Source organism: Ammospiza caudacuta, chromosome 24 (genome assembly GCF_027887145.1).
Source record: "Ammospiza caudacuta isolate bAmmCau1 chromosome 24, bAmmCau1.pri, whole genome shotgun sequence".
Classification (NCBI taxonomy): Eukaryota; Metazoa; Chordata; class Aves; order Passeriformes; family Passerellidae; genus Ammospiza; species Ammospiza caudacuta.
The window spans coordinates 2620291-2636654 of record NC_080616.1 but is presented as its reverse complement, the minus strand read 5'-3'; the positions used below and the strand labels follow the sequence as shown (position 1 = coordinate 2636654).

The 16364-nt window shown below is 47.3% G+C and overlaps 2 protein-coding genes across 2 annotated transcripts in view; both read left to right on the top strand.

The window, feature by feature from the left end:
• The window catches only part of IPO9 (importin 9), a 41315-nt gene extending 30928 nt beyond the window's left edge, over positions 1 to 10387 (top strand). The window contains exons 18-24 of the mRNA XM_058819316.1: positions 770 to 1045; positions 2635 to 2801; positions 4791 to 4924; positions 6397 to 6516; positions 7396 to 7497; positions 8261 to 8337; positions 9088 to 10387. Of these exons, the coding sequence (XP_058675299.1) occupies positions 770 to 1045; positions 2635 to 2801; positions 4791 to 4924; positions 6397 to 6516; positions 7396 to 7497; positions 8261 to 8337; positions 9088 to 9198 (987 nt within the window). The 3' untranslated portion in view covers positions 9199 to 10387. The remainder of the gene's footprint in view (positions 1 to 769; positions 1046 to 2634; positions 2802 to 4790; positions 4925 to 6396; positions 6517 to 7395; positions 7498 to 8260; positions 8338 to 9087) is intronic.
• A 2126-nt stretch (positions 10388 to 12513) lies between these two features.
• Positions 12514 to 16364, top strand: part of LZTR1 (leucine zipper like post translational regulator 1) — a 39587-nt gene continuing 35736 nt past the window's right edge. Inside the window, exons 1-6 of the mRNA XM_058819312.1 lie at positions 12514 to 12697; positions 12770 to 12832; positions 13237 to 13293; positions 13886 to 13965; positions 14315 to 14423; positions 16051 to 16134. Of these exons, the coding sequence (XP_058675295.1) occupies positions 12522 to 12697; positions 12770 to 12832; positions 13237 to 13293; positions 13886 to 13965; positions 14315 to 14423; positions 16051 to 16134 (569 nt within the window). The 5' untranslated portion in view covers positions 12514 to 12521. The remainder of the gene's footprint in view (positions 12698 to 12769; positions 12833 to 13236; positions 13294 to 13885; positions 13966 to 14314; positions 14424 to 16050; positions 16135 to 16364) is intronic.

The following is a 16364-nucleotide window of genomic DNA, read 5'->3' as shown; positions in this document are numbered from 1 at the left end:
AGAGATCTCTGCAGCCAGGGCTGGGAACTTGTGGGTTATTGCAAAGGGCCTGGGTGCAGGAACATACCTGGAGATGCCAGCCACAGCTGGAGCAGGACTGAGAGAAGAGAGGGAGAGAGAGCATGAGAGGGTAAGGGAGTAAGGGAGTAAAAGGGTAAGAGAGTGAGGTTCCTGTTAGAATTCCATAAATCTTCTTCTGTATTAAATATTCTGATTCTCACTAACCAATCTAGTACAAGATACAAATCCTATAGCATCTCCATACAGCCTATAATAATAATTACATTACCATAAAGTGTTATGAGAGGGTAAGAGAGTAAGGGAGTAAAAGGGTAAGGAGAGTGAAGTTCCCATTACAATACCATGAATCTTCTTCTGTGTTGAATATTCTCATTCTCACTAACCAATCTAGTACAAGATACAAATCCTATAGCATTTACATACAGCCTATAGGAATCATTACATTACCACACTGTGTTACATTTTAAACCCTAAAAACTCCTCTTTGGGCCCCTTCTGCCAAGCTGTAGGGTCTGCTCTGACTCTTGGGCCTGTCTGCAAGCAGAGGGTGTTGTTCCATCAAAAGGGGATCACCTTCAGCTGGCCACACCATTGTTTTCCAGTTGTTCAGTAACTGAGGGATCTCAAAGCTTGCTTTCATTTCAATTTTGCTCATAGTTTCCATATTCTCAAAATCTTTTGCCAGGCAATCATATTTATAAGGCTTTCCTGTTTCATTTCCCCAACCCCTTGCCCATTGTGTCCCTAGAACGGCGGCGAGTGCCTGCGCGCGTACGTGTCGGTGGCGCTGGAGCAGATCGCGCAGTGGCACGACGAGCAGGGCCACAACGGGCTCTGGTACGTCATGCAGGTGGTGAGCCAGCTCCTGGACCCACGCACCTCGGAGTTCACCGCTGCCTTTGTGGGCAGGCTGGTCTCCACTTTAATTTCAAAAGCCGGGAGTGAGCTGGGAGAGAATCTGGACCAGATCCTGAGAGCCATCCTGAGTAAAATGCAGCAAGCAGAGACGCTCAGTGTGATGCAGGTGAGCAGGTTTGGCTCCCCGGAGAGTGAGGAGAAGCACCAGGAGAAGAAACTGTCACCATTTCCTTTCATTTATTGCCTGTTATTTATGGCTCATACAATTGGTGGGTCTGTGTATCCTGTTATGCCTACTCTGATCAGAGAATCATGGAATCTCCTGAGTTACAAGGGACCCAAAAGAATCATTAAGTCCAGCTCCTGGCCCTGCACAGGACACCCCAACAATCTCACTCTGTCCTAACATTCCTTGAGCTCTGGCAGCCTTGTGGGCATGATCATTCCCTGGGGAGTCTGTTCAGTGCTGACCACCCTTTGGGAGAAGAAACTTTTCCTGATACCCAGCCTGACCCTCCTGGGACACAGCTCCATGCTGTTCCTCAGGTCCAAATTTTTTTTTGTCAGGTTACAGGGTAAGCAAGATTCTCCTGGATAAGCTGTAATGCACCTTCAGTAGTCCCTCATGCCCTTGTACTTGGAAGCCTTTTTTGGAGAGATAGGAGTTGCCTCAGTAGGAACATCTTGGCAAAGGCAGCATGTGTTTTTGAGTGGATTTGTTCTGTGTTCCAAGGATAAATGCCTGGGACTTGAGACAAGATGAGCTTTTGGTGGATGGGAGACATAGTTGGCCTGAGTGAGCCCACTAAAGAGCATCACCATCTCTTCTAGCCTTGACCTACTTGTAGTGACACAGTTTTCTGGAGTGATTTTTTTTCCCAGTGGTCTTCATTCTCTCTCCTGTCTTTTTTTGCCTGTGCCCTCAATGTAGAGCAGCTCATGCTGACTGCCCTGGTTCCTTGGTAGCAGCTGGGGGAGGACATTTTGCTGGCACTGCTGAGCAAGATCCCATCTCTGCCCCCAGTGCAGCACTCAGCTGATCTTCACTCTGCTCTAACCATTTTATCTTATTTCTCTGATTTTTGAAAGTGCATTTTTCAAGCTGGCATGTGGTGCCACAATGGCCATTTCAATGTCAGCAGATCTCACCTGCTTTAAGATTTTTTACCCCTGGGTATACCGATGATAATTGTTTGGAATGGCTCTCACTTTGCTTGGTTTTGGATTTAAAAGATACAGAAGTTTAAATCTGAAGCAGTGCCATGCAGCCCTTGTAGCCAGGCATTTTGCAATGCTGGATCTCTTCCCTGTGTTAGCCTGGAACATGGTCCTCTGGAGATGGGCAGCTTTTTCCTGAGGAGGGCTACAGAGATGCCTTCAAGATGGGAAAGTGACATTTAGACATACACAGGAAATGAGTTCTGATCTTTAGGAGTCTAAAACTTCATGTTGTAATGAAACCTTTTCAGAAGTTGTAGTTCTTTCCCTAAAATCATGTTCAAAATGTATTCAAAATTGGGAAGGTGCCGCTGAGTGATGATGTGCTGGTGTTTATTTCCTGCATTTGTAGCACAGTGCTTTGCAGCTGGGTGTACTTTCCCTTCCTCCTGGGGTTGGTAAGCACAGCCTTCACTCCTGCAGGGAGCTTCAGCTTCCTTCAGCAAGCACAGCTTCACTCCAGCTCCTTAAATATTTGATAAAACATTTGCAGCTATTAAATTATGTACAGCTAACATTGCCTTTCTCCTCCTGCAGTCCCTGATCATGGTGTTTGCCCACTTGGTTCACTCACAACTGGAGCCCCTCCTGGAATTCCTGTGCAGCCTGCCTGGCCCCACTGGCAAGCCTGCCCTGGAGTTTGTGATGGCTGAGTGGATGAGCAGGCAGCACCTCTTCTATGGGCAGTATGAAGGCAAAGTCAGGTGGGAGCCACAGAGATTCCTGGTAGTGCCCTCATCCCTCTGCCTGTGAGTGCTGGCTCAGCTGGCAGCAGGGTGTGCCAGCATTGGGCAGAACTCCCTGCACTGCCAGTGGTGCTCAGCAGAGCTGGGGTAACTGGAGCAAGCTCTGAGCTTCCCCAGCAGTGCTCCTGCTGCTCCTGTGATGGAACAGACAGGAGGGGGAAGGGGATAGGTCCTGCAAACACGGGGCTGCTTTTGGGATTGAATTTCTGTGAATGAGATGAGAAGAGCTTCCACACATGGCATTGCCTTTGTAGAGTTCTGGAGTGTTGTGAAGTATTTCCTAAGAGAATCTGGTGATTTCTTCTGGATTTATTGATCTAGTTAAAAGTTGATCAAGAAGCCAATTGCAACAGTATTCTCTCCCTTTTGCTGTGGGAGCATGTTTGTGTTCTGCTGGAGGCTGAGTGCTGTATTCCAAAGCATGGGATGCTCTGTGTTCATTTAAATTTTGTCACAGCTGCTGTATTAGATTTTTCTGGAATCATGAAGCCTCACAGACCACTCTTAGGGGTCTCACCAGCTGTTAAATCACTTATTAGTGTGTGTTGTTATGTCATTGTTATGGACTGTCAAATAGCCTGTGAAATAAATAATGGGAAAATGCAGGTTCAAAATGGAAGTTAGTAATAATCCTGAAGGACAAGGAGCAGATTTGGGTTTCCAGTGCTCTTTTTGCTCACATTCTGTTGGTTTCATCCCTAAGCCTGGTGGTTTATCCCCATTTTGACAGTGCAGGCCTGTCTGCAGGATCTCTTGAGGCTTATGGCACAGGGAAAAGCCAAGTATGACCAGGAGAACAAGGTTAAAGGTGATTGCTTAGAGTTGTGTTGTCCAAAATGAGAAATGTTTGTGTACAGGTGATGTAACAGGGCTCCACACTGTATTAAACACTTGGATTTGGTTGGTTGTGGTGACATTTACCATATTAGTAAATGCTTGGAGTTTCTGTGTCCTGAGGAACAGCAGGGCCTGCCCTGAGGAGCCTCTTGTTCAGGGTTAGTAGAAGGACCCTGAAGGCAGCTGACACCTCCTGTGTGCACAGAAGTAGAAGCAGTTGGTAGAAGGACATCTCCTGTGTGCACAGTCCCAGCCACTGGGTGCAGGTTGAAGAAGTGGCTGTGGGGTTTTGATGAAATGATGGGAAAACTTTGGGCAGCTTGGGGCAGCAGGTAAGACCTGGGTCCAAACCAGCAGAAGTCAGAGCCATAGTGTGGGACAGAGAGAGAGGGTGAGAAGTGAAAGCACAAAAAGAGTTCCACAGAACTCCAAAACTTCAGTTTGAGATTCGTGGAGCCAGGAGAGAGAGATTTGGGGGTTCCAAGCAGAGTTTGTCAGCCTTGACCTGTAGTCAGCATCATCCTCAGTGTGCTTGAAAACAGTGTGGAGCTGGAAAAGGTTTGAAGTGTGGAGTAGAAATATGAGATCAGAGATGGAAAGAACATGTAAAGGGGAGGAGCAAGCTGGAAGGTCTGAGTGTGGCAGAGCCATGAAGGACCAGAAGTGAAAATCAGCATCGAGACTGGGGAAAGGGGGCAGATCATTGCTACAGATCAGCCAAATTACTGCTTTGCTGCCACTCCTGTTCTCTTACTTCCATCCTCGTGTGCACATGGTGCTGCAGGGGCACTTGAACCTGGTGGCCCTTCTGACCTGGAGAAACCTTTAATGTGTGTGTGGATGGATGTCTGTACTGCTGATGGTGCTAAATCCAAAGCTTGAGCAGTGCCAAGCTTGCTCCTTGTGCAGGTCAGGAGCTGAGTCCAATTTCAGATGCTGACATAAAACAGGAGACATGGGGAAATTCTGTCATGCTTGTTCTTGGCAGAGATGGAGAAGAGAGAGCATTGGGGTTTCTGCTCTGGGTGTGTTCCCTGTTAGAGAGGGGCTGTGAAAGCCAGACAGTTCAGGGCAATTCTGATCTCTAATTTTCCTGTTCTCTGCTCCCAGCTCTGTAGCACTGTGCAAACTCCTGCAGTATGGCATCAACACAGATGACAAGAGACTCCAGGATATCAGGGTGAAGGGAGAAGAAATATTTAATATGGATGAGGGAATTCGGACACGATCCAAGTCGGCCAAAAGTGAGTGATCATTTTGCTGTGTTTAACAGAATGTTTTTTCTGTAAGTAGATGCTATGAAAGGCCTTAAATAGGTCTGGCAGATCACACAGAGCTGTGGGAGATAGTTCCTGCAGAAGGCATGTGTTGGTTTTTAGTGCATTCATACATCATGTGCTTAAGATGTTTGTTTACCTGTATCTATTTACCTTAATTCTGCCGGAGACTGGTTTGGAGGGCTCCTGACGTCTGATTTAATATAACTGGATGAGGCAATTATGGGATGGGGAGTTCTTCACTGCTGTTTTGCATCATGAGACAGAATTGATATTTCTGGATGCCTGGTAGCTTCTCTGAGAGAAAAGTGTCTTTAGTGCATGCAGAGATTTAAAACAAAGGGGTGTTTTTTTCAATGAGACATTTTCACAAAAAACAGTGATTCAACAAGTTAGAGATTTCTTTTAAGGAAACTTGACCAGTCTCCGCTTAATACTTTTCTTATTTTTAATAGGTTAAACCCAAGGTCTTTGACTGGAGGTTGCTGTTGAGATTAATCTTTTAAATTAGTGCAGAACCTTGGGCAGTATTTCCTGAGTATTTCCAGGGGAGGAGGACACTCAGGGGCTGCTCAGCCATCAGTCAGACCTTGGCTGTGCCACTTGCTGTGCTAGAGCTCCTTGTGCCCAGTGGTGGATGGGATGTGGAGGCTGTACAGACCCAAACTGGGAGCCTCTCCAGGCACTCAGTGCTCCTTGAGCTGCCACGGGCCTGGGATCTGCAGTGATGCACTGAAGGACTAAGGTGACAGCTAAGGAGATGAATGGGGCAAGCACTAGGGATTTTAAGAGGTGGGTGGTGGTCACAAATCACTTGCTACCTGATTATTCTTGGCTTAAAAAACCAAACCAACGAAGGTCAGAGAGAAAAATGGCAACTGCCAGCATTTGAGTTAAACAAGGATTAATACTAGCATTAGTGAGAGCTAAAACTAATGCTCTCAGATTTTTTATTTGATAGGATCTTTACTTTTGTAGTTAAGGGCAAATACACTGTCTGGCTGCCCTGTGGAATAGTTAAGCCCTGCAGGAACACTAGTAAGGAAAAGTTGGAGCTTACAGTGCCTCAGAAGGGCAGAGCATGCATTGCTCATTTACATGAAAGCATTGGTGGGTGTGCAAAGGGACTTCAGGAAAGAAAGAAGGTTGGCTCCAGCTGACTCTATTAAGCACCTGCAGGAGTAGAGTCACACTTTCATCCAGCTGTGAAGATTCTCCCCCTGCCTCCTCCTCACTTAGAATGTGCAAGGTTGATACTGCATTGAGATCTTTGGGAATGTAGCTCTGAGGGTGTATGGAAAGAAGCTTTGGGGTTTTTTTGTCAGTTGGTTTTCTCTCCCAACCTCCCTAATAAAAAAACCCCACCTCAACAAATAAGGGCCTGTTTTATAACTTTTAACTAAAAGCAATATGAATATGTGTATTTTTTTCTCTTACAGATCCTGAGCGCTGGACAAACATTCCTTTGTTAGTAAAAATCTTAAAATTAATAATAAATGAACTTTCTAATGCCATGGAAGCAAATGCATCTAGACAGTCAACTGCAGATTGGAGCCAAGGTAAAATACTGGGTTTGCTTTTACTCTTTGCATGGCTTAAAGCTACTTGATCTTCTCTTGAGAAGAATTTCTGGTATAGGGACTTTGTAGTTACAGGTACATGATTTAATGTCACAAAGGTTTGAATAGTGGTCCAGAGGATAAGCTCATAGAATCACAGAATCCCAGGATGGTTTGGGTTGGAAAGGACCTTAAAGCTCATCCTGTTCTACTCCCCGCTATGGTCACGGACCCCTTCCACTGTCCCAGGTTGCTCCAATCCCTGTCCAGCCTGGCCTTGGACACTCCCAGGGATCCAGGGGCAGCCACAGCTGCTCTGGGCACCTGTGCCAGGGCCTGCCACCCTCACAGCCAAAAATTCCTTACCAATATCCCATCTAACCCTGCCCTCTGGCAGTGGGAAGCCATTCCTTTTGTCAAAGTCCCTCTCCAGATCTCTTGTTTTGTTGTGCAGTTCATCATTAGGACAATATCTCTTCCTTCCCTGTGCTGTATTTAAGTGCTACCAATCTCTTCCAGGTAAAAATAAATAAAATGGGAGAATAAGATAAGTCAGTGTTGTGTATCCTTAGACCTAAAAATTCTTTTGGGCTAGTTTGGAAGATGGGATCTGACCATGTGCAAATAAAATTACCCTTTCATGGTGTATCTGGTTTGCCTTTCTTCCTACTTCAAATATCTGTTCTTGGTGTTGCCTTTTGCTTGGTTCCAGCTCTGGAATCATTCCAAAAGGATAAGGAGGATTGTAGGTGTTTCTGTTCATCCACCCACACAGGCAGAGTTGTGTTTGCCTACAAACTCCAGTCCCCTATAGAGTGATCACAGACCTCTTGGACCTCTTGAATCTGGATCATTTCTAGAACTTTTTTTTCTAAACAGATGATTCAAATGATATGTGGGAGGATCAGGAGGAAGATGAGGATGAAGATGAAGGCTTAGCAGGACAGTTCTTGTCAGATATTCTTTCCACAAACAAGTATGGTGAGTAACAGCTTGAAAGTCCTTCTTCAAAGCAATAATCAAGTAGGTAACATCCTAGTCAAGGTTTTATTCCCTTGCCAGCAGCAGAACAAATTCCTCAGGCATGGGGAAGGAATTCTGCTCTGGATTGTGAATTAGGACTTTCTGGAGAAGCCATGGCTTTGAGCAACATGGGGATTAGATTGCAGCATTATAAATAACATCACCTGGGAGTTCACATCCTGTACAGGCTGCACACCTAAGAGGTTCCTGCAGGTATTTCTTCTAAAGAGAGAATTGTTGCTCAAGGTGTAGGTGTGACCTCAGCATGGTGCTGTCCTAGGGTGGGTGAGTTCGTTTGTGGAGAGGCCTTGAGGAGCAAGTGCTGCATAAAGAGATGAGTGGGTGCATCATCCCTCAGGTTCTTGTGGCCTCAGAAGGGAGAACTCTACAGGGAAACACTGAGGGATGCTGCTCACATTAGCTCAGAACTGGCAAAGTGTCACCCTCACGTGGGACTAGGATCCTGGTGCCTGGAATTCCCAAACCTCTCATGTGTGCTTGGCTCACCTGTGTGTTCCTCAAGCCTCTGCTGACCCTGGTTCTGGGCTTCAGTGGTTTTTATCACATCACCTAAAGGAGAATATTCTGGATAAATTTTCTTTTTCCCAGCAGTGCTGAAACTATTTACTTTTGGATCCTTGGGTTTCAGTAGCTTAATAGAAAATTTCCTGGAATAGTCTGCTCTTTTTGATGTTAAAACCTGCTGATTTGCCTCTGACAGATGAAGATTACTATGAAGATGATGAAGAGGATGATCCAGATGCATTAAAGGACCCTCTTTACCAAATAGATCTCCAGGTGATGCTCTAGAATGAGGGATTTTATCAGAATCCAATCATTCTCTATAAACTTTAATTTTTTAAATGTTGTACTTTAACAAATATGTTAACACTGGAAACAGCAGTTACTAACAGAAGGCACTCTGTTAATTGAAATTACTTTGGAAAGGGCCAGGTGTCCTAAGAACTTCTGGAGCTATTTTTCATCAATAGTAGTAGTAGTTATATTATATTATATTATATTATATTATATTATATTATATTATATTATATTATATTATATTATATTATATTATATTATATTATATTATATTATATTATATTATATTATATTATATTATATTATATTATATTATTTCCATTCACGTGGAAATGTGAATGAACAAAACTCTTTGAACAGAGGGAGATGAGACTTTTGTACCTGTGAGCTTCACAGCTACAGGCAAAAGTCAGGAGTAGGTTGGAGAGTGAATGTGACAGAATTTTATACTCCACTTGGAGATGCTCCCACCCAGTCAGCCCCTGTGTTACCCTTTGCTCCTGCTTTTCCCAACACCTGCAGCTGTTGATGGGCCCTTCCATCTGCTCCCACCCTTTTTCTCTGCTCCAACCTTTCCCTCTGATTCCAGTCCTCCTCCTGCACGCTCCTTTCTGTTCCCTCCAATCCCGGGGTGTTACTTGGTGCATGTTGGGCTGTGTGTCCTGCCAGGTGGAAGCAGCAGGATTTCCCAGGAGGGTGGTGCTGACAGGCTGTTTCTGTCCCTCCCAGGCCTATCTCACCGATTTCCTGTGCCAGTTTGCACAGCAGCCCTGCTATGCCATGTTCTCTGACCACCTCAACGACAACGAGAAGCGAGTGCTGCAGGCCATCGGGATATAGAGCCACTCCAGAGACCACACCTGCCAGATCTGAACAATAGGTTATTTTTGGCTAATACCACGTTTTATGATAGGACATAAAACATTTTCCAGTGTCTGCCTGCCTTGTTCCAGATCGACAGTGTCCTCCTTGTTTTGAGCCTCATCTTAACGCACATCTAAGGATGTAAGGAGAGGAATCCTGAGAAAGCAGCAAGGACATTGCACATGGGTCTCACCACAGGAGCACTTTCATTTTCCACAGTAACTTTCCAGGAAGTTCTTAACGATAAAAAATAATGTGTCCTTAATATTTTTAAAAGGAAATGTCTCTACCTGTGAAGAGGCACTTTTAGTTTCCCACAGCACAGCTGGACAGAGAAAGGACCCGGGTCACTTACGGATTGCCTGAGAAGTGGGAGGGTTGTTCCTCTTGGCTGTTGTTCCTCCTCACGAAACACAGGGTAAATATCTTGATCCTACAACGTGACTTCTTTTATAGAACCACAGACTCTTTTCAGAGCTGCCTGGATGGGATGGAGCCAGTTCACAGGAGTTTGGAGGGAAGCTGAGACAATGAACCTGAGTGCGTTTCTTCTTTCCTGGTGTGGATGGGGCTCTGCTGCTCACATCTCCCATGGGAGCAGTTCTTCACTAACACTTGTGTGTGCACATGCTCAGAGGAAGCCATCACTTACATTTCTGTTCCTGTGGCATGTGGCTATGAAAGACTGGTTTTCTGGAACACAAGGAGCCACAGTTTTTAGGGGAAAAAAAAGAACTGATTGTATTTAACAGATTTGCTCCATGACAGCCACTCTGAACTACTTTGCTTTTTTCACACTCCTGTGTGTATTTTTATAGAGTGGTAAAATAACATTTGCAAATTGATTTCCCCATGAGAACAGTGTGATGTATCTCACAACACCTCTCTGCCTTTGGTTCCCTTTTGGGGAAAATGAAATAAAACTATTAAAATGTACATTGGTATCCTTCTTATAAAACAGATTTAAAAGGAACTTGTTCTTGTTTCCTGAAGTCACTTTTTATAAAGACATATTTCTCCTTAGGACACTTTCTGTATGTGCTGCCTGAGGATGTTTGGGTGTTTCATGGGAGCCACCTGGACAGAAAGGGAGTCCTGTGCTGTCTGTATCTGCTGCTTAAAATGGGCTGAGCCATTACAGTTTCCTTTTAAGAAAGGCACTTGCTGTTCCTTTGTGGAATCATTTGCTTTGACACTGTATCAAAACCCCCATAACCTGGACTCCTTCTGTCTCTCACTTGTCTCAGGTTGTGCGTGAGAGTGGGCAGAGCCAGGGAGGAAACCCCATCCCCTGCAGACTCCTCTGAGCCATTCTCAATTTTTTGAGTGCCTAACTAACTATGAGAAGCAGAGTTTGAAGCCTGATTTTTATATGTCTAATAAGGTACAAGCTCTTCCCATGCCATTGAGTCTCAGTGTCTTTCTTCCCTGGGGATTCTCTGGTCTATAAGAACGTGTAACAAAAGGGGTGCCCTGGCCCTCCTGTCATACAGTCCAGTAGGAGTTTTGTTCTGAGGCCTTTGTCTCTCAGCTTCCACTGAAAGGGCCAACAGGTTAAACCTAACAGTGCAGCTTTGAAAACCGACCAAGAAGAAGGCACAAACCCAGGCATCCATACTTGGACAAAAGTGAATGCCAAACATCTGCAAGCACCGAGGTGTGTTCAGGGTGTCAGGAGCAGTCAGCACACTGAACTGAAGGCTGCTTAGCCTGGGCCCACAGAGGAGGGGCTGCTTGGGTTTGTGTGTGCTCCAGTGGGAGCTGGAATCCTGTGCCTCAGGGGGGCTTTAGCCACGTCAGAGGGTGCATTTAATCCATGAAAATATGCATGAACATTTGCACATGCAAATAATCCATGAAAAATGAGGCTGACATTAGTACTGGCACTGAACTGAAACATCTAAAGGTGTCTGTGTCATTGTAAGTGCCAAAAGATGGATGGGTCAGTGCCATGTTCCTGCTGGAGCTCATCTGTGGTTTGAGTAAAACCAGCTTTGATTTGCAGTTATCAGTGCTTTTTCAAGGAGTGTGAGAAGGGAAGGATGGGGTGATAAGTGACATTGTCTCTTATGTGTAGAGATTTTCTTACCTGAGTTTCCCACAGCACAGATGGACAGAAAAAAGGCTATGTATCCCTTACAGATTGCTTGGGAAGCGGGAAGGTTGTTCCTCTTGGCTTGAACTGGTGCTCTGCACTCTCCCTGATTCATCCTCAGCTCAGATGCAGCCTGAGCTGGCTGGGCATGGTGCTGCTGCATGGCAACTGGAGCCTGGGACCAGCCCGAGGGGCAGGACTGGCACAGGGATGGTGTGGTTGTGCAGCAGCATTGCCAGCACCCTCACCGTGTGCAGGGGGTCTGGGCAAGAAATACTGCTTGAAGGAATCCCTAGGAAGAGGCTGGAGAGGATCTAAGAGTGCACAAGGGAGATGGTTTGAGGGACCTCAGCAAAGTCCTGCTGGTGCTCATGACTTCGTTGCTTTTCAGCTTAACCACTGTCATCTTCCTAATAAAATTCTGAAGGCTCGCTCTGTGGTGTGTCTTTATACAAGGATTGTGTTTGCTGCAGGAATTGTGCCAAAAACCTCTGACCAGTCACACAGTGATTGCTCAGCATGGAAACTGCTGGACTTCAAAGCAGCATCTGAGCTCTGGTTTTGAGGTGCAGCACCACTTGTGTTCTCTGCTGTTGTGAAGAAACTAAACTAATGGTCACAGAGGTGACTGGCACCATGTTAGGAAACATAAACTAAGGAAAAGCAAAGGATGGGCTGTGGGGGACTGCACAGCCGAGGGCACATCCATCGCTGCCGTGGTGCCTGGCACGCGTATCCCCCTCAGGACTCTGTGGGGATGAACTAACTGGCCACGTTCACTCCCGAAGCTCCGGCGCCACGGACCGCGTTTGACCAGCTCAGCTCAGACCCTGGAATGAGACTTTATGCATATTCATCAGTATTGTTCTGTTTTTGAATGAACAAATAAACCCTAGTAATGTAGCATCCCGCCTGGCTTCCCCGTCTTTACCCGGGCAGCGCCGGTACCGGCTCGGCCCGAGCTCGGTCCCCGCCCAGCCTCGAACGCGGCACCTCGGGCTCCACAGCGGCGTTCGGGCCCCCGCCCCTCTAGCGGTGCATGCTGGGAGCTGTAGTCCAGGGCTTAGCGGCTGTAAGGCCGGCACCCCGGGTGCGATGCACGCCGGGAGTTGTGGTCTGACGGCTGGACCGCAGGCGCGCCGGAAAGCGGGCGCGCTTGGCGGGGCACGCTGGGAGTTGTAGTCCAAGAGGGCAGGCGTGGGCCATGGCGGCGGCCGCGGCCCCGGCGGGTGGCGCGGGGCGCTCGAAGGTGGCCCCGAGCGTGGACTTCGACCACAGCTGCTCGGACAGCGTCGAGTACCTCACCCTCAACTTCGGGCCCTTCGAGACCGTGCACCGCTGGCGCCGCCTCCCACCCTGCGACGAGTTCGTGGGGGCCCGGTGAGCTAGGGAGCGGACGGGATGGTTGGAGGGGGGCTCCCGGCGCCGCTGACCTGTCCGTGCCGCCCGCAGGCGCAGCAAACACACTGTGGTGGCTTATCGGGATGCGATCTACGTGTTCGGCGGGGACAACGGGTAAGGGGAGCCGGGAACGCAGGGGTTGAGGGGAGATAGGTGTGAGGGGAGGTGGGTATGAGGGGAACGGGGTGAGAGGGGAGGTGGGTATGACGGGAGATGGGTTTGAGGGGAGATGGGGTGAGGGGAGATGGGGTGAGGGGAGATGGGTGTGAGGGGTACGGGATGCGAAGGGAGATGGGTGTGAGGGGAAGGAGGCGTGAGGGGAGATGGGTGAGAAGGGAACGGGGTGTGAGGGGAGGTGAGTGTGAGGGGAAGGGGGTGTGAGGTGAGGTAGGTGAGAGGGGAGATGGATGTAAGGGGACATGGGTGTGAGGGTGTGAGGGGAGCAGGGCTGAGGGTCCATGGCCGCCCCTGTCCGACCCCCGGCCTGGCTCAGCCGCTTCTCCCGTCCCTCCCCGCAGGAAGACGATGCTGAACGATCTCCTGCGCTTCGACGTGAAGGACTGCTCGTGGTGCAGGTGGGCAGTGCAGCCCCTCGCCATCCCTGGTCGCTGGCAGGGCCGGGACATGCCGCAGCTTCTGTCAGCACCTCGGGCTGGGTGTAGAAGTTTGTGGCACCACCTGAGTACGAGAGGAAATGTCACCTCCGCTCAGCGCTGTCACAGCTGCTCCCTGCCAGCCTGCTGTGTGCTGGGCTATCGGGCTTATGGATCCTGCCCGAGGGAGGGAGAGGACCAGGGTCACCTCTGTTCCTGCAGCCTGTGGGAGTGCAGAGGGACTGAGTGTGCTGCACCCCTCGGGCCAGGGAAGGTGCCAGGGCTCCTCACACCTTTCTTGGCTCCTTTGCTCTGCAGTAGGCGCTCTGTCTTATCTCACCTGTGTCTCACTTTCCAGCTCTGCCAAATAGATTTCAGCAGCAGCATGTTTGTAACCATCTACACTATATTGCTGTTCCATAAAATCTTAGTGCAATCAACTATCCAAAACCAGGGAAACACTCGAGCAAAAGAATAACTTCTAACAGTTGTTTCTTTTCTGAGTCTGCACAGTAGCTCTGGGTGCCCAAGATACAACCAGAGTGTTTGACTGGTGCTGTTGTAACCCGTGCAGGGCTTTCACGACGGGGACGCCGCCGGCACCACGGTACCACCACTCGGCCGTGGTCTACGGGAGCAGCATGTTTGTTTTTGGTAAGGCAGCAGCAGGTTGTACTGCAAGTGGGGGATGTGCTGCTGTACTGGTTTGGAAAAAGAGTCAGAGATCTTTAGGAGGTGTCAAAGATCTCATTCAGTAGCAAATCCAGTATTTTTCATGGCTGTGATTTCAACTTTAGTTTGGAAAGATGGCACTGTTTTGTTTAAAGACAACTTGAAGCTCATTACCATAATGATTTTTTAGGAGAAGGAGTGAAAGAGAAGTCTCCTTCTGTAGTAGTCCATTAGCCAAACATTTTATGCAATCTAAAATTTCTCCTAATGCAGTGCCTGGGAGCGTGTGTGCTCCATAGCCTGGGAGTCTAATGGAATTCTTGTTGTCCAGGTGGTTATACTGGAGATATCTATTCCAATTCTAACCTGAAGAATAAAAATGACCTCTTTGAGTATAAGTTTGCAACCGGGCAGTGGACAGAGTGGAAGACTGAGGGAAGGTAAGATCTGGTATCATTGTCTCATGCTTGGGGGGAGTGAGGGTAGCTTGGCATCATTTCACATGGCACAGTCAGACCTAGGTACAGTGCTGATGTTAGGGCTGCAGCATGACTGCTGCTCTGCTTTCTCAATTAACATTTTTGGTTCTACAGGAGTTTTTTTGGAAGGCCTCTTTCCAGAATGCACTATAATAGAAATTTGTCCAAAATCCCCTCTTCATGTTTCAGGTCCATGACAGAAGGAATGGGAGCATAGGGAGCTGGGGTTTTTTTTCTGAATTGTTTCAGTTTCAAGGTTAGCTTGTAAATTGTGGATCCCTTATGAAGAAAAGGGCTCCTGAAATTCAGTGTTCAAGGAAAATCAAAATCACTAACACATTCCTAAAGTTGGCTCTGTGCACATTTCAGAATGCCATCTCTGACAGTGATTGTGATCCAATTCTTAGTGTTTTTTACAAAGGCCTGAAGAGGATAAGAGGGAATGGCCTCATACTGGCAGAGCAGGGTTAGATGGGATATTGGGAGGGAAGTCTTGGCTGTGTGGTTGGTGAGGCCCTGGCACAGGGTGCCCAGAGCAGCTGTGGCTGCCCCATCCCTGGCAGTGTCCAAGGCCAGGTTAGATGGGGCTTGGAGTAACCTGGGCAAGTGGAAGGTGTCCCTGCCATGGCAGGGGATGGCACTGGATGGGTTTTAAGGTCTCTTTCTGCCCCAAACATTTCTGTGTTTACCACTCTCCAGTAAGGGTTGTGTGGTGTCTTTACCTGCAGTCTCATATACTACTAAAGCTTCTGGAATGCTGGTTTCAGTTGGTAGAGGGAAGGGAACATTTGAACATTTGTTATTTTGATTTGTGGAGAGGGATGAGGAATGTCCCATCCATTCTTGTGTTACTGTTGCTCACCTCTGATGAGCACGTTATGTTTCTGAACAGAGACTGTATTAGTCATTTCTCTCTCTGGTTAATTCTGGTAACTTGGGACATTTTGGAGAGCAATTCTTACTTAGTTTACAAACTCACATTTTGCTTGTTGTTCCCCAGAGTTAGTGTTCATGGTACACAGTGACCTCAGACAAGCCAACAGATGCCTCGTGGCATCACAGGTTTGTTCAACCTGGCTGATTTAGTTAAAACAACAAAGATTGTGGAAGAGGAATCATAAGTTTGATCTTTCATTGTGGGAACTACATCTTGGGAACAAGCCTGAGTGATCCCAAATGAGCATCCTGAGCTCTGTCCTGGTGTCATTTCTGTGTTTCTCCTGCTTAGTTGTGGGAACACGTGTGGGATGTTCAGAGCCAGAATTGATTGCCACCTTGCTCTACCAGTGGTGCTATGAATTTTCCCATTATTAACTACTTTATGCAAAATACTCTGAGAGTATTTGGGTCCTGACAAGGAATTAGTTGGGATTTTTTTCTTTTTTTTTTTCCTGTCTGCATTAAGGCAGTTTGTCTCCATTAAAGACAGCAGAGCGAAAACTAATACATGCCTTCAGAGGCTCACTCAGTGTTTGGAGGGCACATGGCAGAAACAATTTTGTGTAGGGGACTTTCTTCTTCTTTTCACATGTGCATTTTAGCTCTTAGATCCTTCTGCAGATTGTTGTGTGCATTTTCTTCCTTGCAGGTTGCCAGTGGCCAGGTCAGCTCATGGTGCAACAGTGTACAGTGACAAGCTGTGGATCTTTGCTGGATATGATGGCAATGCACGGTATGGGGCACTGTCACCCTCTCCTTGACTGCTCTTGGGAAATCCCAGCCCCTCAGTTTCCACCTTTGTAGAGACATTTCCACGTTCCAAGAGATTTAAACACTCAGCTGGAGCTTTGCAAACCCAGTCTGTTGTTGAGCATTGCCTTTTGCAGTTCACTGGTTCATGTTCACATGAGTGTGTGCTTAAAGCCTCAAGATCTGGTTACTCAGAGTGGCTGTGGATGTGTA